Consider the following 27,116-nt stretch of genomic DNA (forward strand, 5'->3'; position numbering starts at 1 on the left):
TTTGAAATTTTACTTTCATTGGACTAACTGTAAACATGCGATTCTTTATTCAATAGCAACGTGGGAAGAGTTTTCGATGATTTTAACTTAGCACGAGACCACAGAGAGAGAGGTGCTCATTTTCGTAACCCCTTTGCTAAGAAGCGCGCCATTCCGATCATTCTCACCTGTTGTGATCATTCTTATTTGATTCCTTTACTTGAAGAATTCTTTCTTTAACTTTATTGCTTAGACTTTAGATGCCGAATGCTGATCCTTAAACCTTGCTTTGTAAATGGTTTGGATAGTTTAGAGTCCCCTGTTCTGAACCATTCCCTTTCATGGTCCGATGCTGATGCTGACCGAACAGATGTCCAATTGACGAAGACAGTCACAGTTTACTGATCCATACTGAGGAGAGGTATTAATCAAATTTTATTGTTTGATGTAATTTGTCTTTGGTTTCTAGGTACCAACTGCTAATTTTGATAGAGCCATAGCCAGATATTTTTTCCAAATTTGTGTTGACTAAATTGTTTTACATGAGACCCAAACATGCTAATCTAATTAGAAGGTTAGCTAGGAGACACACAGAAAATATTTGCAAATTAACAACAGTTGATGTTGTTTTCTGCTGAATCTAAATGTATGCTATTTCTGTTGCGCAGTTATTCTTGGTATTGATTTGTACTGTAACTCTAGCATGCGTAGTGATCCATGCATTGGTTATACTGAGTTTTCTTAGAAGATTTGGTCAACCAGTATTGTTTCTGTATGTGTATAATTTGATTCTGAGACTAAGTTATGTGATATTTGCATTGTTAATATAGGGAAATAAACATTCTAACGTTTACAAGAAATGTGTGGTTATTCATGGCCAAGGGGGTTATGGTGTGTGGAATTACTGACTCCAAAGATTATTGATACTATTGATTGATATTGTTATTGATTGGTATTGAAATTGAGTCCTATGGTGGGATTTACTCTAAGAGCAGTCGAAAGGTCCATCGAACCTCTAACATGCCTCCTTATGAATTAAAGATTCGAAACCAAATAAGGTCAGACATGCTCACACTACTAGTGATCACTGTACGATATGCTGCCACCAGTGCACTTGTGCAGTTTAGCTCCTCGTTGAGGTGTTAGCCTTCCACTATGAGGGTAGCTCAGTGGATGCCCCCCCTGGTCTAACAAGATCCGCAATCCAGGAGACAGGCCTATGTCATGGCGTGCACACACATGACCTCTGCTTGCCTATGACAAATAAATCAGCATTAGGGATCCAGACAACAGTATAGTTGGGCACTTAGGGTAGGGGTCCACATTTTACCATGCAGAGGACGTTTCCATCCCAATACTGCTTAAAAAAGACTGAGGGGTTGAGGGAGCAACAGAGATTCAAGTGGGGGGGGTAACAATAGGGCGTGAAGTCAATAATAAAATAAAAGCAAGCATTTGCAATGCAATAAGCCTCGCGTTTTCTTGAGTTAGAGCTATTAGCTTTGTAAATTTCTAACTGAACTTTTCTTGCCACATAAATTGAAAATGAAAAGTAAAACAGTTGACATAAGCGAACCGATTCAAATGCCATAGCCGCCATGAGCGCGAAGGAGAGAAACAAAAGGAAAAAGAAGTTTGCTCACAGTCAAATGTATCAGCAAACATGAAATTATCCATGTAACAGGGTTGATGCCCAAGGTGGTAACAAAATCACCCCAAGGAGCGCAAACGTAATGCATTTACCAATGATGATAAAGGATTTTTGAAAAGCAAGTACATGAATGAGTGATAGTAATGGGCGTACGGTGTGCATAGTTAAAAGCCCACAGATAGATTACAACAGGCCAGAGCGCTTATGCGCTCGACCTAAAGAACGGGAAACATATGTTGACGCATCATCATTAATTACCTGTAGGTTGTGTTAACCCTGTACATAAAATTTGTCAATGTTTCATGTACAATTAGTGCTCAAGAATTGCAGCATGAAGAAACCGGATAGGAAAGGAGAGATGTGATGAATATAATAGGAATATTTCATTTCTAACGGTATGAATCCATACAACATTGTTTTAAATCTGATTCCAGTGTAGAGCGTTACCGCTGGTAATGCAGGAAGTTATTTCACTTTCTGTAGCACATTGTATGCCTTGTCGGGAGAATGGGGAACTAAATAATGCTCTACAAGAGGACTCATAACTGGAACCTTGAGGAAAACAGCTTAGGACAAACGTGTGACCTTGAGCAAACTGCTCGATAGGCGCTCGATTTCCCAGATATAAACTTGTTGCACCTGGATGATGACAGTGAACAGTTTAACCACCCCCTCACTAATGGAGAAGGATTGCAGTGCTCTGACTTTTTGAGCACTCCAAATCTGCGCTCCCCATGGTGTCTTACTTCAGAGTTAGTCCTCCGATCCCCGCGTTAACTGCGCAGTGAGAGTGCATGCCTTCATGACCTCTGATAACCTATCCAAACTCTGTGTATTTCTGTAAAATGTTTTTTTTCAAAATGACAATCATTAGGGTAATTTTTGGAACAAAGACGGCTGTGGACTGTTTTCATTTCCGTACTTCATCGCTTTGGCTGCTAAACAGTGGAACTGTGACTGTAGCTGAGTAGAATCACTCTCAGACAAGCTCTATCATGGTGCATGCAAGGGGGCAGCCACTCCACGAGAGCGGAGGAGCGCTTCCCCACTAAGAACAAGCAACAGTGGAGAAAAGAGACAGCCTCGTCATGATGTAAATTACGTCTTTGCGCATGACGTGCATCAGCCATTTTGAATTGGAGAAATATACTTTAAATTAATTATCGTAACGGTAGCTATATTCTCTATACATCGGCAAAGCGTGAGAGAATCAACTGTCTTTGCACTGGGAGGCAGGGGGCAGAAATAGGCACCCACATAAAACAGCCTCTAACATTTGACCTCAGTCTTTAAATGCACAGCACATGTAAGCAGAGAAGAACATGATTTATATCCCTGTTGACAAAAACAGACTGGAGCCACTGGAAACATCCAGTGATCTGGTCAAATGCTCTTAGCTCCAGAAAAAAAGTAGTCCCCAAGCACATGCTATATTGGCACAAGTGGAAGGGTAGAAGTACTAGGGCCATGCTCCAGGGGAGTGTACAACTGTGGAAAAGGTGGGACAAACAGCAAGGACTGACCACTAGCAAGAAATGATTTTTTAAGAACACTGAAACAAACCAGTGAAAAAGCAGAGATCCCACAAAGAAGTATAGAAATGTATACTGAAGTATATACAAGAGGTCTCAAATGCTAGACCTAATAAAGCTGTGTGGGGTGTGGTGTTTTGTAGTGCGCGGGCCTTCTCACACTGCGTAGAATGCATGAACCACTCTGACACGTATGGTGAGATACTGGCTGTAGTGTCCTGCTAGACACGTTCTAGTGTTTTGCCTGCCACTCGGCTGAGGGCTGGCCTTCTATCTACACCCCACACCCACCCAACACAGGCGTCACCGGTCAGGTGACCCTGCCAATAAAAAGGGCCGGGCGCACGTGCCCAGGACCAGTTCTACCGACCATACAACTGTGTCTGCGTGACTTCTTTTAGTAGCATGAGGGCCTAGGGCCCCAACACTACATTGGCGACAAAGGTGTGTACAGCAACCCCATGTGGCCGCAGACTACTATTTCTCTCATAGAGGGAACAGGACAGTAACCCGGTGGAGAGACTGGTGCCTGCCGTGAACCCTGAAAAGATGAGAGAAACGGGAGCGCCGTCCGGCACTCCACCGAGAATCAGGTGAGCCCGAGGGTACCCTCCACATCGAGGTAGAAAATGGTGCTGCTACACACCACAGAAAAAATAAATGTGGTAATGCCCAAGGCCGCCCCCCTTTGGAAAATGCTTCTGGCAAACGCACGACCTGCAGCTTGTGAAGAACCGAAAAACCCATAAAACAATAGCCGGGGACGGCCGGCCCCGAAATGCTGGTGTGGCCGTGCGCAGAAGTTCTGAACTGCGCCAAAAACTAAAGAGAAGTGCCCAGTGCCGCCCCCCTTCACGGAGCATTGTGCAGTGTGCCTGCCTCTGACCACGAGGAACAGTAAAGAGCATGGCGGCCTGCAGCGCTAAGAAAGGACTGCTGTGGGCGCGAGGGAGAGAAGCACCGGTGGTGCTGATATGTCCCCTGCCCCCTTAGCAATATTCCAGGAATGGCCTTGGAAGGCACACACAGCCCGCAGCGCAAGAGAAGGCATGCTGCGGCCATCGTGTGAGGTGCAGAGGTGCTGCCTCGCACTAAAATGGAGTCCGGATTAGTGCCTGGGGACGCCCCCCCTGAACCTAGAAATGCTGCAGACCAGCTCGCAGGGTCCGGAATGGCTGCCCCAGCCCCAGAAGTGGAGGAAAGTGCGAGTGGTGCAGCCACGCACCAGAGTACAACAAAATGCCCAGGGCCACCCCCTCTGCAAGTGAATCAATCGAGCGGTGCTACCATTGCACCAGCAAAGGAAAAAAAATACAAATTTAAAGTGCCCAGAGCCCTCCCGACCTGCAACCTGCTAGACTCTTCCAACGAGGCTGCCTTTTGCCTGAAAAAAAAAAAGAAGAAAAGAATAAAGAAAACTGTAGAAGTAAGAAAAAGGCACTTACCTGCAGCTCTGGACACCAGCAAAAGCCCCCACCAGCCTGAAGAACTCTTCCCGCAGCATGGCTCTTCAGCATGGCTTCACCGGCGTCTGCTTCAAAACAAACAAGGCCGGTAGGAGGAAAGACTGTCTTTCAAGTTGGGAAAGAAGTGCACTAGTGGCATCCAGTGGCCAAAGTAGGTACTGCACCCTATTTCTATTTTAAAGTTGAAAAACAAGCTTTGTTGAAAGAAAGTCTACAGCAACACCCCAGAGAGTGATTGTGTCAGACCAGCAGCACGCCCACAGAGGAAAACGGCACAGAAGATGTAAACGGCGCAGAAGATGGATACGACACGTGCGCCACTGCACAGGGAAGGAGAGGACCGCAGCTGTCCCAGCCAAGCTGCAGCGATGAGGAATGGACATAAGTGCTCCGTGAGGCACAAAGAGAGCGCGCATGGCCTGCGCTACCCCTGGCAGCTGTCCGCCACCACCGCTGAAAGAATGCCACATGCCCCAGCAGTGATGGACATCACTGTAGGACAGACAGGGACATGCCAGGAAAAAAAAGAAACTATGTCACAGGTGTGCAGAGAGCTGCGCCATCAAAACGTGACGACACGGGCAACGCCCGCGAAGATGGAGAGAGCACCCGAGAGCGTGACGTAACGCACAGGACAAGAGGCCGTGCCAGCCGGCCTTTCTGCAACACAAGATGGCCACCGTTGGCCCATCACACAGCAGGTCGAGAGAAGCGACCAACCCCTGCAAAGCACACCCAGGTTCAAGCAGGACCCAGTGCCGAGAAGGCACTGCCTTAAGGCGCAAGCACTGCGCCCTCCAGTGAAGAGGAGGCAGGAAAGAAAGTGTCCCGCCGTCACTGCCCTGCAACAGGCCAGAGACTAACCAAGGAGTGTCCTCCCCACACTGCCTCAAGACGGAGTCAGCAGCAACTCACAAGAGACAAGAGGAGAGTAGCACACCCTGAGTGGCATGATGCCACCACTGCAACATGGGGAAGAGCCCCTAGTCCTTGCACAGGACAGGACTTTCGAAAGGTCCACACAAAAGGAAGACAGGTGGCCAGACGCCACAACAAAGGAGAAGAAAGCGTGGCACAGCACCACGCTATGAAGAAGGAAGAAAGGAGATTGTGTGACATCACTTGTCACACTGCAACACCTGACGACCATAGAAGAATAAGAACGGAAGATCAACAGTGTGGAGAGATGGAGGACTCCTGCCACAAAGGAAGAGTGCACACACAGACAAGACTGCCACCGGGGTGCGGTGACGTCACTGGAGACAGCTCAGCGGGAGTACCATATGTAATACGCCATGCGCAAACCACGTATTTGCCCCATGCTTCACAGTGTGACCGTCCAAGCCACCTGTCACCGGCTGCTTAAAGCAGATGGCATCACAGCTAGCATCTGCACATGAGGAAAAGAAATACTGCACTAGCTATGGCGAAGTCCCTCCAATCACCCTCACTCCAGCAACATCACTTGTCGTCCAGGTCTCCGAATGGCAAGCACCCTCATTGCCATGTGCATCACGGTATCCATCAACGGAGCAGTTAAACAACCAGACTGGAGTCCTACATCGTTGCTTTGATGCTATGAAGAACCAGTCAACCAATGATCACCTGCTCACCCTGCCTGTATCCTGCTCTTGGTGGCAAGAGCAAGTTGTGACCTAGATCCATCTACCCCTGTGATGGCACAAGTGACTAGGCAGTGGCTCCTAGGAGGTCTTGCAGCTGCCCTGATGTGGCACACAAGCAGCCCCTGCGCAGACCACAAGCAGTCCTGTGGCAACCCAGGCAAGGGACCTCCCAAGCGCGAGAGAGGACTTGACATTGCCCCACCGATGAAGTCAAGGAAACAGCAAGGCTGTGCAATGGAGACTCCAACAGGTCACAGCACACCAAGACTGTCTTCAGTGAATTAACACAACACCAACTAGACGTCCTCATGGCAACATGAGACAATTTCCCTGAGACCATCTGAGAGCCCAACTACACCTGGTCCATGTTGGCAAGCGCACTGACGGCAAAACATCCACCCTTGCGTTTGCACATATGACTTGACCGTGGCTTCTGTTGGAGAGCCTGCAGTGGCCCGGAGATGGCACACATGCAGCCCAGCACAGTCCACGCTAGTCCCGTGGCAAACCCATTGAAAAGGCCTCAAGGAAGTTCGAGAGTGAAGAATCCACAAACGAGAGGTGGTCTGGAAGCAGCTCTGTCAACAAAGTGTCAGGATGTACAAAGGTTTCAGAGGAGGACTTCACACCATCACAGATGTCATCCGTCTTCGAGGGATTAGACTTCATCAAGCCAGGATGTCTCAACAAGAGTATTCACAGCGGATTCCACGAATGCTCTTGATGCACCCAATTCGAATGACGCGCCCAATTCGACTGACACACCCAATTCGAATGATACGCCCAATTCGAACAAATTGAACTGTAAACACCACCAGCCTCGCCACGAGTGCCCACAGGACTGAACCACAGTGCATCAGTGGACACTTAACCATCTGACCGTCAGAGTCTGGACTTCTTCCACACAGTGTTCGTGCCCAGCTGTACCTGGTTAAATCATGGACTCGTGCGGAAATGTCTGTGTGCTCCCAGCTGCACTTGTCCACTGCAATCCTGCGGCCTGCCTTCTCGAGGCCGAGAGACTGATGGTGGTGTTTTTTGTTACTTTGTTTTCTTTTGCAGGTTGGACTTTGTTTCGTTCTTCAAAGTTTTGGAGGAATGTAGTGTCCTGCTGGACACGTTCTAGTGTTTTGCCAGCCACTCGGATGAGGGCTGGCCTTCTAGCTACACCCCACACCCACCCAATACAGGCGTCACCGTTCAGGTGACCCTGCCAATAAAAAGGGTTGGCGCACGTGCCCATGGCCAGTTCTACTAACCATGCCACTGTGTCTGCGTGACTTCTTTTAGTAGCATGAGGGCCTAGGGCCCCCAACACTACACTGGCCACGAGGATAACCTCTTCAGCCCCTTTATTCACTCTTGTTTTACGTCACAGGGCATACCATCTAGCTCTAGACCCACTGGGAGATTCACAGATAAGCCACTCCACGATCGTGCATCATAGATTAGCCCATGATAAACACAAAATGGGGGAGGATGGCAAAAGTAGCACACGCACAAGGGCTACTGAGCAGCATGTGAGGCAAGGAAACACACGGAGCCTGATTAGCATTAGATGCCGCCGGTGACTAAAAAGAAAACATGTCCAGGCGCTCTTTATTAACTCTCCAGCGTACGCCGGAGTGAACCCTTACAGTACAGGGCAAACTCTAAAAAAGTAGGGCAAGCTATAGAACAAGAATCAAGCAAATAAGACTGATAATAAAGCCAACCAAGGGTAAACCAGAATAGAGCTTTGGCAGCCAGACAGCTTGTGTTAATTGGAAGACGATATCTAAATACACAGACTGTCATTGAACAGCTTCCCATGGCGGAGACTCTTCTGCTGAATGCCCTCCCGCCTTCTTTTGTAGTGTACTGAATATTTATTTTCTTTTCCGGCACTTCTATGACACACCGTTCATTGGGGAAGATAAACACGCCCTCCTGCTTCTGAGGGCTGTATTTGTATTCAGGTTCTTTCTATAGCAAGTTGTGCTTCTTTTTTTCAGTAAGGCAAAGTGACAATCAGCTGTCATAAGATATTTCGAGCGGCAGCCGGGAAGCGACTGTGGAGAACGCACCATGTGGTTGATTCTGGGCTTCTGCTTGGCCCTCTTATTCTGCCTGCTGGACTGCTGGTACTGGCTGCGGACCACGTTTTCTGTGCTCAGAGCCCGGCGTCAGCCTGTGGTCCGGGACCTGCTGGAGGAGCAGACAGTACAGGGTCTGGTGATGCCCACGGACCTAGACTTCCTGCTGCACATGAACAACAGCCGATACCTGCGCGAGGCGGACTTCGCGCGCTTCTCGCACTTCACGCGCTGCGGGATCTTCGCGGCGCTGCGCGCGCTGGGAGCCGGCTTGGTCATGGGCTCGAACGTCGCGCGCTTCCGCCGCTCCTTGCGCCTGTTCGAACCCTTCGAGGTCCGCACGCGCCTGCTCTGCTGGGACGAGCGCGCCTTCTTCGTGGAGCAGCGCTTCGTGAGTCCCAAGGACGGCCGTGTGTGCGCCGTAGTCCTCAGCCGCCAGCACATTCTGGGCAGCTCTCCGGAGAAGATAGTGCAGCACTTATGCAAGCGCAAGGTAAGAATGGAGTACGGCTTCCTTCTTAAAGTGGTATCAAGAACTGTAGGGGATATTTGCAGGGGGCGAACACACGAGGCCAAGGACCTCTTCTGCACAGCGGGGCCGCGAAGTCCATAACAATTACGAGGCATGACCTATTTATTCTTTTGCACTTAATCTGTTACTGCTTGTTGTCCCTTAACTAAACTGAACTTTGCACTCTGACCTTGCTGGGATGTCGAAAGTGGATTAGAGCTACGTGTTATCACTAAGCGGAAGACATTCCGCCAGAGAACCGGGGGTTATGGCATTGAATCTGAAATAAGTGTGTGAGAAGCTGGCCTGGTTTGTAGTGGGTACCAGAGGTACCTACTTCTTATACCATGTCCAGTGATCCACCTTAGTGAAATGTAGGCAGTGTCTATCTAGCAGGTTAGGCTGTCTAGGGTTAGCTGTAGCAGAGCAGCCAAGGCTGAACTAGGAGACATGCAAAAGCTCTTGCAATACCACTATAGTCACACAGTACAGATACACAAGAAAGACAATACTCAGTGTTACCAAAAATAAAGGTACTTTATTTTAGTGACACAAGGCCAAAAATATTTTATAGGTAATACTCCTACTGGAGGTACGTATTATACACAATACATACACTAGTAACCAAAATCAGGAAACTAAACATGCATAGAAAAGTGCAAACAGTGAAAAATTGGGCCTAGGGGCAACACAAACCATATACTAAAATAGCGGAATGCGAATGTCAGATTTCCCCCCTAGGCAAGTGTAGTGTGTAGAAGGGCTCTGGGAGTGTGAGAAAACACCAAAGGTAAGTAAAATACCCCACCCCAGAGCCCAGGAAAATAGGAGTAAAGTACAGCAATTATCCTCAGAACACACTAGAATTTGTGGTAAAGGATTATGCAAGAACCAAGCAAGACTGCCAGAAACCAATGATGGATTCCTGGACCTGAAGACCTGTGGAGAGAGGATACCAAGACCAGAACTCAATGAAGAGTCCAGGAAGAACAGGAGCCCCTGTCAACCTGGATGAATGAGCAAAAGTGGATTGTCCGGTTAGAAGAAAAGTACAGAAATGCACCAAAGAAGACAGCTGCGGGTTCCTGCTTGGTACAAGAGATGTCCCCCGTTGAGTCGTTGGATGCAGGCTGTTTTTGTCGCTGGATTCTGCCAACAAGCCTTGGTTCACACAAAAATGTGTTTTGTGCCAAAGAGGCGCTGCCCGGGCCCAGGAGGGACCTGGGGGTCTCTATTTGGACTGAGGAGACAGCGGGGACTCTCAGTATTTCAGAGAGCCCTCAGAAGACCAGGCAACGCCCCCAGGCATCCCAGGAACGGGGACAAAGGAGTTGCAAATTGCGGTCGTCGCAGCACTACACAGAGGGATCCCACGCCGCCGGAGAACAACTCAGGGAGCTAAGCGTCGCCGGATAGAGTGCTCCAGACCTGAGCTACGCTGTACACAAAGAGCTTTTGGAAGAAGTGCACAGAAGCCGAAGGAGCTGCAGAAGACGTGGTGCACGGGGAGGCAAGCTCTTACATCCCCCAATTTTGGACAGCTGGACCTTTGGACAGTCAGGATCACTTCGGTCCACTACCTGTGTTCCAGGGATCAGGCTCGTCGACAGGAGAGGAGTCCCAGAGTACCGGTTGTCGTTGCAGAGAGGTGCCTGCTGAAGCAGGGAAGTGATTCCATCACTCCACGGAAGATTCCTTCGGTCCTTCTGGTGCAGAATGAAGTCAGGCAGTCCTCGGAGTGTGCGCAATCTGGAAACTGTTGCAGTTGCTGGCTGGAGCTGAAGTTGCAGGGTCACAGTAGCCTTTCTGGATACTTTGTTGCAGTTACAGCGGTTCCTGGAGCAGTCTGCGGTTGATCCGACGGTCAGAATCTGAAGCAGAGGATGCATAGGAGTCCTGGTGGAGTCTTGCAAACCGAATCTGAGGAAACACCCAGAGGAGAGACCCTAAATAACCCTGATAGAGGGATTGGCTACCTACCCAGGTATGCACCTATCAAGAGGGGTCTCTGACGTCACCTGCTGGTACTGGCCACTCAGATGCTCCCTGAGGGTCCCCACACCTTGGAATCCAAGATGGCTAACGTCAGGGCCAGTCTGGAGGAGCTCTGGGCACCACACCTGGGGTGGTGATGGACAGGGGAGTGGTCACTCCTCTTTGTCCAGTTTCGCACCAGAGCAGGGTCTGGGGTCCCTGAACTGGTGTAGACTGAATTATGCAAGGAGGGCACCGTTTGTGCCCTTCAAAGCATTTCAGAGGCTCTGGGAGGACACCCACCCATGCCTGTAACACCTATTTCCAATGGGAGAGGGTGTAACACCCCTCTCCTAAAGGAAATGCATTGTTCTGCCTTCCTGGGATTGAGCTGCTCAATCTCCAGGAGGACAGAAACCTGTCTGTGAGGTGGCAGCAGCTGCAGTGGAAACCTCAGAGAGCTGGGTGCATGGAATTGCCCCCCCAATACCAGATTTGGATTGGGGGATCAATTTTGCAATCTTAGACACACCTCACATGGCCATATTCGGAGTTACCATTATGAAGCTACATATATGTATTGACATATCTGTAGTGCATGCTTATAATGGTGTCCCAGCACACACGAAGTCTGGGAAATTGGTCCTGGACAACGTAGGGGCACCTTTGCTAGTGCAAGGGTGCCCTCACACACAGTAACTTTGCACCTAGTCTTCAGTAACTGAAGGTTAGACATATAGGTGACATAAGTTACCTCGTGCAGTGAAAGTAGCTGTGAAATAGTGTGTGGACTATTTCACGCAGGCTGCAGTGGCAGTCCTGAAGGAGTGTTTGTGTGAGCTCCTTATGGGTGGCAAAAGAAATGCTGCAGCCCATAAGGCTCTCATGGAACCTCAATGCCCTGGGTACCTAGGCACCATATACTAGGGACTTATAAGGGGGATCCAGTGTGCCAATGTGAATTGGAAGATGGAGTCACTAAACTATAGTGACAAATTTGGTAAACAGAGAGAGCATAAGCACTGGAGTTCTGGTTAGCAGAACTCCAGTGACACAGTCAAGCTACTGACAACACAGTAAAACACTGACATATAGGCCACAAACTATGAGCACTGGGATCCTGACTCGCAGGCTCCCAATGAAACAGTAAACACACAAGGACAAATGGTGTTAACCATGCTAGAAGAAAGCCACCTTCCTACAGAGAGTCTTCAATACTACGAACTGGAAAAGACCATGCCCAATAGTACTATCAAGACTTCTTGGATCTCTCCATTTTATATTTCACTGTCTGTCTTGTGTGCCTCACTACTATTCCCTTCTCTTTATGCTTCACTTTTCTATAATTTACTTCTGTATTTCAACTTCTATTTTGTTGTAGCTCATCTCTCGTTACCTCAGCAATCATTAATTTGCTCCCTTCTCTAGACCACAGTTCTCTATCAGGCTCATCCCTCTTCTTTTCTTCATATCTCTTTACTTCATCAAACCTGTTTGACCTCATCTGCTCTCTTTACCTTGCCCCCGTCCTATATTAACATCTCCTGTGCCCAGTCCTCCAATTTCTATAACTGTGCTCTCTCTACCTACTCTCTGTCTCAGTAAATCCATCTCTGACCTTCATCTCTCTTTCTCTCCTGACCCCACTTCTCTCTACCACACTATGCATATATCCACCTCTCTGTCTTGTCCCTCAACTATAACCCTCTATCCCACCTCTCTCTCTGCTCGTCGGGGCTCTTCTTCCTTCTCATCTCCCTGCATGTCTCCTCTCACTCAACAACTTCTCTCACTCCTTCTCTCTAAACCTCACCCCTTTTCCATCCTCACAAATTACCCTCCCCTCATTACACTTTATCTTAAATCTCCCTCCCTCATTTCTTTCTCTGTCACATTCCTCACTACCTAACCTCTCAATTTACCTTACTATTCATTTGTTGCCTTACCTCTCCATTTCCTTTTCCTTGCTTTCTACATGTTTCCTTGCGTTTATCGCACCTTAATCCTTTCTTGTTATCTCTTTCTCTACCACGTATGCTGTATCCCTACTTCCATTCTCTCTGTACTGTTGTCTCTCACCACACTGAACCTGTCTCCCTGCTCTACCTCACCTTTCTTTGTTCCTCTCTCTACCACACCACCTTCTCTTCTCACCCCTCAGTGTATCCCAACCCGCTCTCCTTGTTTTATTTGTTTCTCTCTAGCTCCCTCCACCAAAGTTCTTCAATCTGAAACCATACTTCTCTGTTTTTCCTCTTTCACTGCCTAGCACTCTTTCAACTACCATGGATCTTTCATCTCTCTTTTCTCTTTACTGTTTCTCCATGTCAATGCCTGTGAGAAATTGGGTTTTTGGTTGTGGGAGGTGAATTTCTACTGCAGCAACAACCATGATCCTTGTCAGGGTGAACCATTAAAAGTCACTAATGTAACCAGTGCTTTCCCCTTTGGTAGCTTGGTACAAAAGCAGTCAGTCAGGCTGAACTTAGAGGCAATGTGTAAAGTATTTTTTCAGCACACAAAAAGTAATAAAGTGAGAACACAACACGCACATTTAGAAAACGACACTACAACTTAATAAACAAGTTGAGACCCAAAACAACAAAACTCCAATCAGTAAAAACAGAGTTATACAGTGTCAGAAATTTCAGGGAAAATAGCACCTAGAAGCAAATAGCACCAATTATGGTTATCTTTTTGTGCTGGACAGGGTCAAAGTCACAAGTTCAAACCACCCATGATAGATTACAGGACCAAGGTGCTGTTGAAGCTGCTGATCAGGAACTATGATGCTGGCATCAGTTTGATGAAGCCACCGGTCCGGCGCTGCGTTGCAAAGACCTGCGTTGAGATGTGTTGTGCAGGTGAAGTCTTCGACCAGGAGCTGCTATGCAAGGTCTGGCATTGAGTTGCAGCGTCTGTTCCAATCAAGTGGCCAGACAGGAGCCTGTTGGGACTCTGTAGCTCAAAACAGGAGGCCAGTCGACTAACCCTTGAAGAGACACTGGTAGTACAGCGGTCAAGCAGAAAGGCAGGTCTCAGCATCACAGCAGTCCTCAAACAGTCAGATAGTCCTCAGTTAGCAGGGCAGTCCTCAGCAGCTGGGCAGTACTTCTTGAAGAGTCCGCAGATCTAGGAGTGTTCTGAAGAGTGGGTCTTGGGGTCCTATTTTTATACCTGTGCCAGCTTTAAAGAGGGAGAAACTTCCAGACCTCCTTGCATACCTGGTTCTGAAATTTACTTTCTTCCCCTGCCCAGGCCCAAAGTTCTCTGTGGCGACAAAAGGCTAATGTGATTTTCTGTGTGAGTGAATGAGGCGACCTCTATTGAAGTGTGCCTCCCCCACACATCCTGCCAACATCCAGTCCCCCTTTGTGACACTTTGCAAGGAATATACAAAGTCCGGTTGCCAACTACACCTTGTCCTGTGACCCAGGATATAGGCTGCAGGCCCCAAATGGTTAGGACAAGAAGGGGGCAACTTTCTAAAAGTGTCATTTTTAGTACTGTGACTTAAAACCCGACTGTAATATTAAAGAGGGGTTGAAGTTACAATTAATTTGAGTGTAACATGACATTTCTACCTACTCCCAAACAAGAGTTATCACTTATTAAATGTAATAATAGTAGTAGAAAGACTTTATTCGACTTTCAGCAAGTCATAAAAGTAACGATATTTTACATTTTAATATACAATATACAATAAATAAATACAATAAATAGGGTAAAATCTTAATGATTTACAATAATAAAAGGTCTAAAATAATTCAAGTTATGTTACTACCCCCATGCGCTTTCTTGTGCTTAGTACGGAGCATAGAAAATTGGCCAAGGTTCCGCACATCTCTATGGATGATAGAACCTGGAGGCTAGCGTACGCAGTACGACACTGAGGGAGGTTGATTAGCCTTAAGAGAGGGGCTACTAGGCGCTTTCTTTGCTTGGCGTACAGTTTGCAAAATAAAACCACGTGGATTGTGGTTTGTAGTGCCTTTGCGTCACAAGGGCAGGCCTTCAAGGTGGTGCTCCAATCATTCATGGTTGGGAAGGTCACTAAACAATGGAATGTATCCAGTCTCAGTCTGGTGAGCACAAAACGATGGCGGGGGTTTGTCACGTTCATCAGGTAAGGCTGGATAGCCTCCGTTGACAAGATTATATGATTGTGAATGACTGTGGGCTTTTTTGATTCAGCCTCCCATCGTAAATCTTCTAAATATTTTAATGCCAAAGCGCTCAGGTCCTTCCTAGAGATTGTTTCCAGGAGAGCTGGATTTGTGTAATAAGCTTTGTTGCCCATGTTTAAAAAAAAAAAGTCATAATGTATTTTAGCCAAGGCACCCTTGTTGCGTATATAGATTCCATACAGTCGGTCAAAATGGCCTTATTTAGTTCAGTATGTTCCGAGGGCCAGATTTTGTGCCATAACAGTAAGGGTTGAATCTTTATCAAGTCGGTAATAAAAGGGGATCCCAGTTCTGAATGAATTATGTATGATGATGTACCTTTTGGAACCATCAGTAAATATCTTAAAAAGTCGTTTTCAACCGTCTGTACCAGATTACAATCGGTGTATCCCCAGATACCGGACCCGTACGTGACTGCTGGGATGCACTTTGCTTTGTAAATTTTTATCATATTTGGCGGGGTAATCCCCCCTATTCTTTTAGAAAAAAACCTTAAGGCCATCGTTGTTTTTATAAGCTGGGCTTTTTTTGTCTTCCTACAATTGGCCCAAGAGCCCTGATTGTCAAACATTAAGCCCAGATAGGAAAAGGTGCGCGCAATTTCTACTCTCCCCTCCGCGGTTGTAATGTTATAGGATTTGCCGCATTTCCCACCACAGTTCATAATGAATGTTTTTGAGTGGTTGACAGTAAGACCCAATTGTGACATAAATGTGATACAAGTTGTTAATAATTTTTGTAAGGCTAACGGGGTCCTGGCCATTAAAACTGCATCATCTGCATAAAGTAGGACCGGGACAGCGCGATTGCCTATTTGGGGTAGATCGTTGCAGTTAGTAGCCAACACATTTTCTAAGTTGTTTATATACATCGAGAATAGGAATGGGGCGAGAACACAGCCCTGGCGCACACCTCTAAATATGCCAAAAGGGCGAGTACTCTCCCCCTTTAGGCCGTACCTCACTCTTGCTCTGCACCCTGAATACATGTCTCGTATAAACTGGATTATAGCTGGTTCTACCCCCAAGCTGGTTAAAATGTCCCATAACTTGTCGTGTAGTACACAGTCAAATGCTGACGATAGGTCAATAAAAGGCAGGTGCAGATTGCCTTCTTTGATCCTTGTATATTTTCCTATAATAATACTTAGATTCAGGCTTTGTTCCACTGTCCCAATGCCTTTCCGAAATCCGTATTGGACAGGGGATAAAACCCTATTTTCTTCTGCCCATGTTTGCAATCTATTCAAGATAATTCTCCCTGCTAATTTAGCTGTTGAGTCCAGCAGAGAGATGGGTCTATAACAGGCTGGGTTAAGACGGTCACCTTTTTTATATATAGGAATTATATTAGAATCTCGCCAAGATGGTAGGGGACCTTGTATGCAAATGGCCCTTAGTGACTGCGTTAATACAGGGCCCCATAGATGGATGTTGGCCTTGTATATATCTATCGGAACGCCATCGGGGCCCGGAGCTTTTCCTGATTTGCTTAGAGATATGGCTTCCTCTACCTCCTCAAGGCTAAATTGTGGGGTTATTAACAAGCGTGTGCCTTCCTGTAGGGCTTGATCATATACAGATAATGTAGGGTTCTCTACGCTGACTCGCGCATATGTTTTGGAAAAGTGTGCGATCCAGTCTTCTTCGGAGATCGCTATTTCCATTCTGGGGGGGTCTCTATCCCCAAGCATAGGTGAGTTAATTGTTTTCCAAAAAAGAATATTATCTTTTGTGCGGCTAGCTGTATGTAGAGTTTCCCACAAAGTTCTTTTTAGGGACAATTTCCTTCCCTTCATTGCTGCTTTATATTCTTGTCTACACTTACGTATCTCGGTTAAAGATCTTTTTGGGGCTTTTAAAGCTTTTTTCAGTTTCCTATGTGCTTGTGAGCAATTATAATCAAACCAACCAGTGGCCCTTTTTTTTTCCTGATTACCCCTTCTGGTGGTTAGGGCTTTCTTTATAGATTGCATGATCAATATAAAGGCGTTCAAACGTCGCCCTGGGTCTATGTTCTCACTTAAACAGTCTGCGAAAGCGTGCTTGCAGTTACTTAGTAGCTGTTTGAGGAGGAAGTCGGGGTCAATCTGTGACCATTTCCGGATGTATCCGTTACGCGGCGTTAACTCAGTGTCATCTAACAGGGTGAGCCTGTCATCTCTATCAGCTGTTGTGGGGGTTATTAGGAGGTTAAGGCTCTGGGGGTAGTGATCGCTAATTGCGATGTCGTGCAGAGTATATTTCTTGAGGTAGTGTGAGAAATGAGTTGACATTAAGACATAATCAATCACAGTATTTGCACCCCTTCCGTTGTATGTTGGATTAAACTTTGATTCAGCAGTGTGTAATTCATTTGCAAAGGATAAATTATGGGTTTGGGCCCACTGCCTCCTTATCTAACAATCCAAGTCGATAGGGAAAGAGCCAGAAAGAAGCCTAGTCTGATTGAGCAGCTCAGATACGTTCCAGCTCTATAAGTGGAACTATCGAAGGAGGGTTAACCCACCCCTCTTCTCCCTCCCCCTTATTATTTAGGAAGGGTCTCCCGTAACCATAAAACATGGGTAAAAGGAAGCACTCCAAAACACATAACACAACAAACTTAAAAGATAGCACATCTATATTAAAATATATCTCAGGGGCGATGGGCATGATAGACAAACAAATCACCGCTGTGGAAGAGAAAATGATGGGGTCTAAAGACCATTCCCTTGAATCATTAGTTTCCGTAGAATTAACTAACAACCCCCCGCAGAGCAAACATGGCGACGAGCACATAGAACCAAGATATATTAACGGATGTATTAAAGACACCTCTAATTTAATCTCCTCCTTGGACGATACTTCTCCTGTGGCCAAACGACCAAGGAAACCAGAGGTGGGCTTGGAGGATAAGAACCATATGAAACCCTCAGCGACAGGTACAACAATTACCCCAGCCACAAAGCTACCTAAGAAATCAGTTAGGAAGAAACCTACAAACAATGTAGGATATACGACTAGATCACTCCTTATAAACCTTAATGAGCTAGTAAATACTCTGAAATCATCCATAGGACTCACCCTTGACTCCATGTTGGAGCGCTTAAAGGGAGTGGAGAATAAACTCGAGGCAGGACTAGGACTAATAGAGGCCATACAACGAACAGACACACATTACGTACTAAAGGATCCTAATATACCATCTCCGACCCTAGCTCAGGGAAACAATACCCAATTTCTCCCGCAAAATAGGGCAAAAGATACACACCCGAACGTAGACCCCCTGAGAAAGATATCAACGCAGCCACAAGTATCCAATTCATATCCAACTCTCAGGCCTGTATTCCCTACTGCTACAGCTCAACTTTCCCAGCTTGATCAAGCAGTTTCAAAACCTAGACTAGCTAAGAGAACAGACAATAGCACATTGAGGACAATGACCTCTTACCCTCATGTAAACCCAGGGAGGAACATACAAAGTAGAATTGAATCCCCAAATACATGTTATCGCCCAAGTGATCTATTACATCTCCCTCCAGAGGCTACTCCTTATGTAGTAATTTTGGCCAACGTTCCATCCCTAAATGACCAACAGACAGAATCATGGATAGCTCTGAGAAATAAGGCCCTCAATTGGATAGGTGTCCGTCTGGGCTCAGGAATGGCGGGGCCTCTCTTTGAAAACATAAAAATGGTCAGGAGAATTAAGTGGATAGGTAGCAGCAGGAAAGTGCTGGAAGGTGACTGTGTGGTACTTTCATTCCGGTCAACAAATTTAGTGGACAAAATCATCCACAATCTAGGAGCCAAACAGGTTACTTCACAAGGAATCTCACTACTACCCTTAGGTTTCTTTTACCAAAGCCCAGAGGGACGTAACCCCATAGGCCCACAACCAGTAAGAGTACTCTCTAACACACCAGATTTCCCAACAGGGCGCAACAGATTTCATACCCTCACGGCCCTAGAAGACACTGATTGACTCAATAAGAATCAGACACCTCCAGATGAACAAGTCCAGATAGAACACAAATCAGGGCGGGCTTCAAACAAAGAACATACATCTCATACAACAGATTCCATAGCAAACAGGCCTCATATTTACCTAACCCAAAACAGTGTCCCCAGAATTTCACCCCAGTCATCAGATGACATCAAACCTCCCGGTACACCAGCGGACCAGCAAGGTATCTCTAAACAGAAAGCAGAGATTGCTTTACTATTCTGGAACATTGCAGGTTTAAATAATAAATTAGGCAATGAGGCTTGGATGAACTTTATAGAAAAATATTCATGCATATGTCTCCAAGAGACGTGGACGACGAGCCCCCTTCACATTAATGGTTATAAAACATTTCACTCACCAGCTGCCCCGTCTAGTCACGGCAGATCAAAAGGGGGTCTATGCACATACATCTCTAACAAGCTACGACTACAAAACTTAGAGATGAAATTCACGAGTCTATACTATCAAATGATAGAGGGCAACATGGATCACAAGACTCACCTAGTCCTCATTAACTTTTATAATAATGCAATCCCAGGAGAGTTTGCCAATATTCTAATGGAGATGGGTAATGATCTTAAAAAAATAACAAGCACTAACAGCCGGGAGATCTTTATGATCTGGGGAGGAGACTTCAACGTCCATCCCTGTAAAGAAACCTCAGATAAGGTTTGTGGTTGGGATTCTGAGGGCGTTGGCTTTAGTCTCCATTTTGCACACAACACCCAAGGAGACGCATTGAATTTACTGGCACAAACCCATAAATGTAATAAGGTAACCCAATGCTATCCTATTGCAGAGGCTGGCCTTGCAGCAGTGAAAAATGAATTTAAGCCTTTTTTTTATACCAGGACATGTAAACGTTAAAAGTACATGTCCACCTTTTTAGATATGATGCACTCTGCCCTACGGACTGTTTAGGGCCTACCCTAGAAGTGACATATGTATTAAAAAGATAGGTTTAGGCCTGACAAAAGGTTTATTTTGCCAGATTGAAATGCCAGTTTAAAACTGCACACAGGCTGGAGTGACTGGCCTAAGGCCTATTTTGAAGGAATGCTTACTTGAGTCACACACTAAATGTTGCAGACCCATAGGAAGCATTTAATTTACAGGACCTAGGTACATGTAGCACCACTCATCTAGGACTTACAAATAAATTAAATGTGCCAATTGGTTGCAAGCCAATTCTACCAGGTTTGAAGGAGTGAGCAGAAGCACTTTAGCACTGGTTAGCAGAGCTAAATTACACATAGAAGCCAATGAAAACGTAATTCAGAAAAACAGGAGGGGAGAAGGCAAAAAGTTAGTGGGAAGACCACCCTAAGGCTGATGGGTCTAACACCTATCTAGCTCTTTACCTCATCTCGATCTTCCTTCTCCCTCTACTTTACCTCTTGCGCTGTATTGTTCTTTTCCTAATGCCTCCATTCCCCTTCTATTTCTGTTAGAACCAGAGGTCACTGTCTGGCTAGAGAAGTACACCCATAGAAAGAGAAGGTTCGAGACAAGGCAGTGGAACAGAATTAAGGAGAAAATTGTCAGATTTCTCAAAAAGGAGTGATGAAATTCCTTGGAATAGGGATTCGATTTTCGCAGATGCTGCAAGAACACCAGTTTTAAAGGGAAATTAATGTATTTATGACTCTCCAGCAATGAAAGTACACATTTCAAGCACTATGTCCATAGGCTGTATTTTAGTATTATGTACCAGCTCAATCGGTCACCCTTTCTGTGTCTTTCCTTTATCAATGTTTGTTGGATTTGCTTTCTTTTGGTTCAGTTTAGCCGATGAGCTGTTGGGCTACTTGTGCGTTCATCTGTTTTGCATGCTCACCTTTCTTAAAATGTACTGCGTAGTAAAATATTGTAGGGCATTTTGAAGGCTTGAATTAGCTGAAAATAGGAAATCTTTTCTAAGTTGTTCCAAAAAGTAGCCCTGAAGTATGTTTTAGCCAGTCTCCAAAACTCAATAGGGTGGAATAGGATGGTCACTTGTCCACTGGGAGTTTAAGGGGATGGTTCTCCATGGCTTAGCTATACTGTAGGAAGTTGCTGTGTGTTGCAGCGCAACCTTCCACAAGTAAAGAATTGTTACAGTCAAACAAAGTCCTATTTGTCCTTCAAGTGCCCCTCCCTGCTCTTACAGACACACTGTTAGATGTCCCTTTCCTTGTGGTTGCTCTTTTCCAGTGCACCACTTAGGGCCATGCCTCATTGCCTCCTCCTTCTGCGGGAGCCTAAGTCCTCCTCCTTTCCTACCTTTACACCTCCTGCATGGAAGTGATAAAATCCTCTGTGCCATTTTGAGTAATGAGCATGTCTCTGCATTTAATGGTACAAGCAACAGGAAAACAGAATGAATGAAAATCTGATTTTAGTTGAAAGACAGTGCTCTATGTCACTGGTATATCTTTTTAAAAATCTTTAACCAAGTACGTTTATATGTGAATGTTACCAAGTACGTTTATATGTGAATGTTTGCTGAATATAGCGATATACAATGAAAACCGAATTACATAAACCTATTTTGACCTCTACTTGTGTCAATCATCCATTTACTTTTATATTATTGTTTGACTTGCGGATGTGTACATTAAATTTAATTTTGACAATTTGTCCTGAAGTTTAGGAGTCACTACCCATACTCCATGCCAAGTGGTCACCTTATCTGTACCACCTCCCATGTCCAAGGGGTTTTTAATTGGAACCCAGCTGTGCAGTTCGATTGCACCTGAGCTATAAACCCCCTCTGTGCAAATGTTTCCAGCTCAACATGTGACTGTGTCTCTTTATCATGTGGTCGTGATGAGACATGAATCCGTGTCTCACAGAATGGTACTGTCTGAGTTGGTAGGCCTGTTTAAGTATAGCAAGGTATTTTTGGGTAAAGGTGCTTGCGAGTTTTTCACTATTTACACATATTTGTTTTGCATACACTAAGTGTAAGAAGACAATGGAAGAATTTTTGGTTAACTTGTAAATGAAACAGTGGTAGGCAGTCTCCGTTTGTCAAAACTATACAAAAATATGATGCCTAACCAGTACTACTCCTGTGGAACATTGTTTTGTGCTTTGAAAGACTTTACTAGAGTAGTCAGGAAAATTAAAAGATCAGGAATGCTGTTTGAGGAACCAGAAGTGAAGTTCTGAAAATTATTCTATGAGGGGCAACCAGCCACAAGAAATAGGGAGCCGAAGAGTGACAAGTCAGCAGCAGCAGCCAGGAAATAAGTGTCGTAAAAAATATAGTGAGGATCTATAGCACCCACAGGCTTGTGGCCAGAAACATCCATAGAGAGAGACCATTATCACCCAGAGAGAAGGATCAACAGGTGAGGTGGGGGTAAATGACCATCAAGTTTGTAGCCCTAGAATAAAGTGCTGTTGCAAATGTGTTAGCTGGAGCCAACATAAAGGAAGTTTCAGTGTGTTGTATATTCAGTTCTTAATTCCTACCCTCTGCTACCTTTCCTTTTGTTTGCCATCTTCTTGGAACCCTCCTTCAAATCACAACTTATGATGGTGAAGTCAGATTTTAAATTCTAATGCTGAAAATGCCATCTTTTGAAAGTTGGCATTTTCTCACTAGAGTTTTAAGTATGGCCAAAATTATATGAGAGAAGAGACTTAGACTTTCTTGTGCTGGTGTATCTAGGTAATGTAAAATATCCTTTTTTTAAGGAAGAAAGAGAAAGAAGACATGAGCAAAAGTTTGGTATGTGTTGTAGATATTGGCATTTTATTTAAGACTGTTGGAGCAAACCTAGGATGGCCAAGTGTCTGACTTCTCCAACCTCACATTTAAGAAAGATACAGCTTGCGTAAAACTCAAGTCCCTGACCAAAGAGGAGAGATGCCTTGCCGAGCGAGGAAGCTTAAATCTGTTGCATAATGGGTAGGGAATAAAATCAGTTGCTTACATTGCAGTTCCTAAAAAAATACTTTGCCAACGAGTAGGAACAGATTGTTTCGGGATCTTTACATTCATGAGCTTCAGGGAATTTTATGGATACTATGTCTGCACAATCCTTACAGATACCTGTGATTAGGCAACGAGCTTACGGCAATAGATGGTTCTACCTTGTCTTCAGAGTCTTTCTCTACACCTATCTTTTCTATGTTTTGGAATGTCATGAAAAATAATTTCGATTTGTGTACTGAACTTCACTGTGAAGTGATTTTAGATATGTTGTTGTTGAAACTGCATAATCCTAGCATTGATTGGGCAGTGTTACAAGATAGGGTCTCTAGTTGTCAGTCAGTTTACACCCTGTCCAAGTAGGGACCCTCACTCTAATCGGGGTAAGGAAGTGTTAGACCTGACAGCCTTAGGGTGGTCACCCCTAACATTTTGCTTGCCTCCCTCCACTTTCTGGACACTGTTTTTGCTGGTTGTAGGACTTTGTGCACTTTACCACTGATAACCAGTGCTAAAGTGCATGTGCTCTCTCCCGGAAAAACATGGTGACATTGGTTTACACCCAATTGGCTTATTTGATCTACTTGTAAGTGCCCAGTAAAGTGCACTAGATGTGTCCAGGGTCTGTAGATTAAATGCTACTTGTGGGCCTGCAGCACTGATTGTGCCACCACCTAAGTAGCCCCTTGACTATGCCTCATGCCTGCCATTGCAGTGCCTGTGTGGGCAGTTTCACTGCCACTTCGATTTGGCATTTAAAAGTAACATATAAGTCACCCCTAAGGTAGGCCCAAGGTAACCCATAGGGCAGGGTGCTATGTAGGTAAAAGGTGACACATGTACCTGTGTAGTTTGTATGTCCTGGTAGTGTAAAACTCCTAAATTCGTTTTTACAGTGCTGCGAGGCCTGCTCCTTTCAAAGGGTTAACATTAGGGCTACCCTCCTATATTGTTTGAGTGGTAGATTCTGATCTGAAAGGAGTAACACAGTCATATTTAGTTTGGCCAGAATGGCAATACAAAATCCTGCTGACTGGTGAAGTTGGATTTAATATTACTATTTTAGAAATGCCACTTTTAGAAACTGAGCATTTCTCTGCACTTAAATCCTTCCGTGCCTTACAATCCATGTCTGGCTGGGTTAGTTGACAGCTCCCTTGTGCATTTCACTCAGACAACCCAAAACACAGGATGCTCAGTCACATCTGCATGCTGAATGAGTCTTCCCGGGATGGGAGGGTGGAGGGCCTGACACTTACATGCCAAAGGACAGTGGCCTGCCCTTGCACAATGGACTGCCACACACCCTACTGGGACCCTGGCAGACAGGATGGAACTGAAAGGGGACCTTGTTCACTTCTAAGCCACTCTTTGGAGTCTCCCCCACTTCAAAGGCATATTTGGGTATTTAAACAGGGCCTCTGACCCTACCAACTTAGACACTTCTGGACAAGATACCACTGGAGAAGAAACTCTGAACCAGAACCTGCAACCTGCCAAGAGGAACTGCCTGGCTGCCCAAAGGACCCACCTGACTGCTTTTCTGCAAAGGACTGCTGCCCTGCTGTTACCCTGCTGCCTTGCAGCCCTCTGGGTCTGATGAGAAGTGCTCTCCGAGGGCTTGGATAGAGCTTGCCTCCTGTTCCTTGAAGTTTCAGGACCAAAAAGACTTCATCCTGCAAAGATTCCCTTGTGCTGCGAAAATTCGACGCACAGCCTGCCAGAAACGACGCACACCCTGCATTGCGGTGAGAAAATCACTGCACGCCGAACCAGAACAATGTAGCCTTGCTCCCCAAGTGGAGATCGACGCAGCGCCAGCATTGCGACCCGAACTTCGCACGCCCCACGGAATTGACGCATAGCCGAGCCGGGATGACGCAGCCCAACTTCCTGCGAGGAACATCGACGCAGCGCCTGCCGTGGGACAGAAATTTCCCTGCAACCCCCACTGGATCGACGCAGCTCCTGTGACTTCTTCCTGCACGCCCAGGATTTCTCCACATCATCCCCAGGGCATCCAAATACCCTGCAACCCAAAGAGGATCCAAGTCTTGGCGCCGGAAATCGCCGCAAAGCCTGCCCTGCGTGAAAACTTATCGACGCATCGTCTTGTGTGCGAAATCGAGGCACGCCTCCCCGCTTTCAGCGCATCTCCTCTGCAGTCCCTTGCCGAGAATTTTAACGCAAACCAGGTACCTTGTGCTTGCAAGAGACACTTGTTGCTTTTTAAAGACTGAAAGACTCCTTTTATCATTTTCTAAAGTGATAATTCAACATCTACATTATTCTAAACTCTATGTGGTGTTATACTGTGTTATTGGGTGATTTATTGCACAAATACTTTACATATTGCCTTCTAAGTTAAGCCTGACTGCTCAGTGCCAAGCTACCAGAAGGTGGGCACAGGATAATTTGGATTGTGTGTGACTTACCCTGACTAGAGTGAGGGTCCTTGCTTGGACAGGGGGTAACCTGACTGCCAACCAAAGACCCCATTTCTAACAGGGAGTCACACACCTAAGATAACCCCTGCACACCCCCTTGGTAGCTTGGCTTAATCAGTCAGTCTTATCTCAGAGGCAATGTGTAAATTATTTGTACACACACAGTAACAAATGTACTCCACACCAGTTTAGAAAAATAGCCATTATTTATCTGAATAAAATAAGACCAAAACAACAAAAATCCAACATACACAAGCAATATCACCTTTAAAAATGTGCAAAGAGTCTTAATCTAGAGTAATCAATGGTTCTTTTTTTTTAACATACAGTACCTTGGATGCGTCAAAAATAAAGACGATGTGGGCCGCAAGGGAGGTGATATGTTGGAAAAGAAGAGGGAGGTGTTGGTTCCTCACTGGCAGGGGAGGTGATGCATTGGTCCTCTCCTTGCAGGAGAGGCGATACGTTGGTTCCGTACTGGCAGAGGAAATGATGCGTTGGTTCTTTACTGGCAGGGGAGGTGATGCGTCAGTTCTCTCCCCGCAGGAGACATGATTCCTCGGTTTCCAGTCAAGCAGCCTCAGTTCCTCACTGCGGTGCAGGGTTGATGCAAAAATAATGCCTAGGGAATATGTGTGGAAAATCCAGACGCACAGGGATGATAGAGCTATGGTGGAACAGGCGCTGCGTCCATCCTACAGGCACTGTGTCAGTTCTTCCACTGCAAGGCAGGCGATGCTTTGATTTGCAGCTGCAGCATTCAGATGCGTGGACACCAGTTTCCACTTCCATGGGCCCAGGGACTGGATTTGGCACCACTTGACAAGTCAAGGCTCTCAGCAGAAGAGCCCAGGCACTGGCAGATGAAGTCTTTGATGTCCCTGAGACGTCTTAATAGGAGGCAAACTCAGTTTAAGCCCTTAGAAAACCCTGGAAAGCAGGATGTAGAAAGCAAAGTTCAGTCCTTTTCACTCCTAGACAGAAGCAGCAGTCCACCTCAGCAAAGCAACAGGCAGAGTGGCAGTTCCTCCTACAGCATCCAGCTCTTCTTCCTGGCAGAATGTCCTCAGTCCAGAAGTGTTCTGAAGTGGTGGTCTAAGAGGCCCAATACCTACCCTCATTTCTGCCTTTGAACAAGGCAAACTTCAAAGGAAAGTCTTTGTAGTGCACAAGACCCTGCCTATCCTGCCCTTCCCCCAGACACTCTCCAGGGTGTTGAAGGCTGCTTTGTGTTAGGACAGGCACAGCCCTATTCAGGTGCAGGTGTCAGCTCCGCCCACCTCTCTAGCCCAGGAAGCCCCATCAGGATATGCAGGTCACACCTCAGCTCTCTATGTGTTACTGTCTAGAGTGAATTCACAAACAACCCAACTGTCATCTTGACGCAGGTGTGTATTCCAGCAGACAGACAGAGGCACAGAATGGCTAAGCAAGAAAATGCCCACTTTCTAAAAGTGGCATTTTCAAACTTACGGTCTAAAAACCAACTTCACCAAAATATGTAATTTTAAATTGTGAGTTCAGAGACCCCAAACTCCACATCTCTATCTGTTCCCAATGGGAAATTACACATAAAAGATATCTCAAGCAAATTCACATGTTAACCTATGGAAGAGATAGGCCTTGCAATAGTGAAAAACGAATATAGCAATATTTCACTAGCAAGACATGTAAAACATACCAGTACAGGTCCTACCTTTTAAATACACTGCACCCTGCCCATGAGGCTGCCTTGGGTCTACCTTAGGGGTGACTTA

At 45.9% G+C, this 27,116-nt stretch overlaps 1 protein-coding gene across 1 annotated transcript in view; it reads left to right on the plus strand.

The window, feature by feature from the left end:
* Positions 1–8,241: 8,241 nt before the first annotated feature.
* THEM6 (thioesterase superfamily member 6) overlaps positions 8,242–27,116 on the plus strand; it is a 165,032-nt gene continuing 146,157 nt past the window's right edge. Inside the window, exon 1 of the mRNA XM_069220866.1 lies at positions 8,242–8,821. Within this exon, the coding sequence (XP_069076967.1) occupies positions 8,321–8,821 (501 nt within the window). The 5' untranslated portion in view covers positions 8,242–8,320. The remainder of the gene's footprint in view (positions 8,822–27,116) is intronic.

Source organism: Pleurodeles waltl, chromosome 2_2, assembly GCF_031143425.1.
Source record: "Pleurodeles waltl isolate 20211129_DDA chromosome 2_2, aPleWal1.hap1.20221129, whole genome shotgun sequence".
In the NCBI taxonomy this organism is placed as follows: Eukaryota; Metazoa; Chordata; class Amphibia; order Caudata; family Salamandridae; genus Pleurodeles; species Pleurodeles waltl.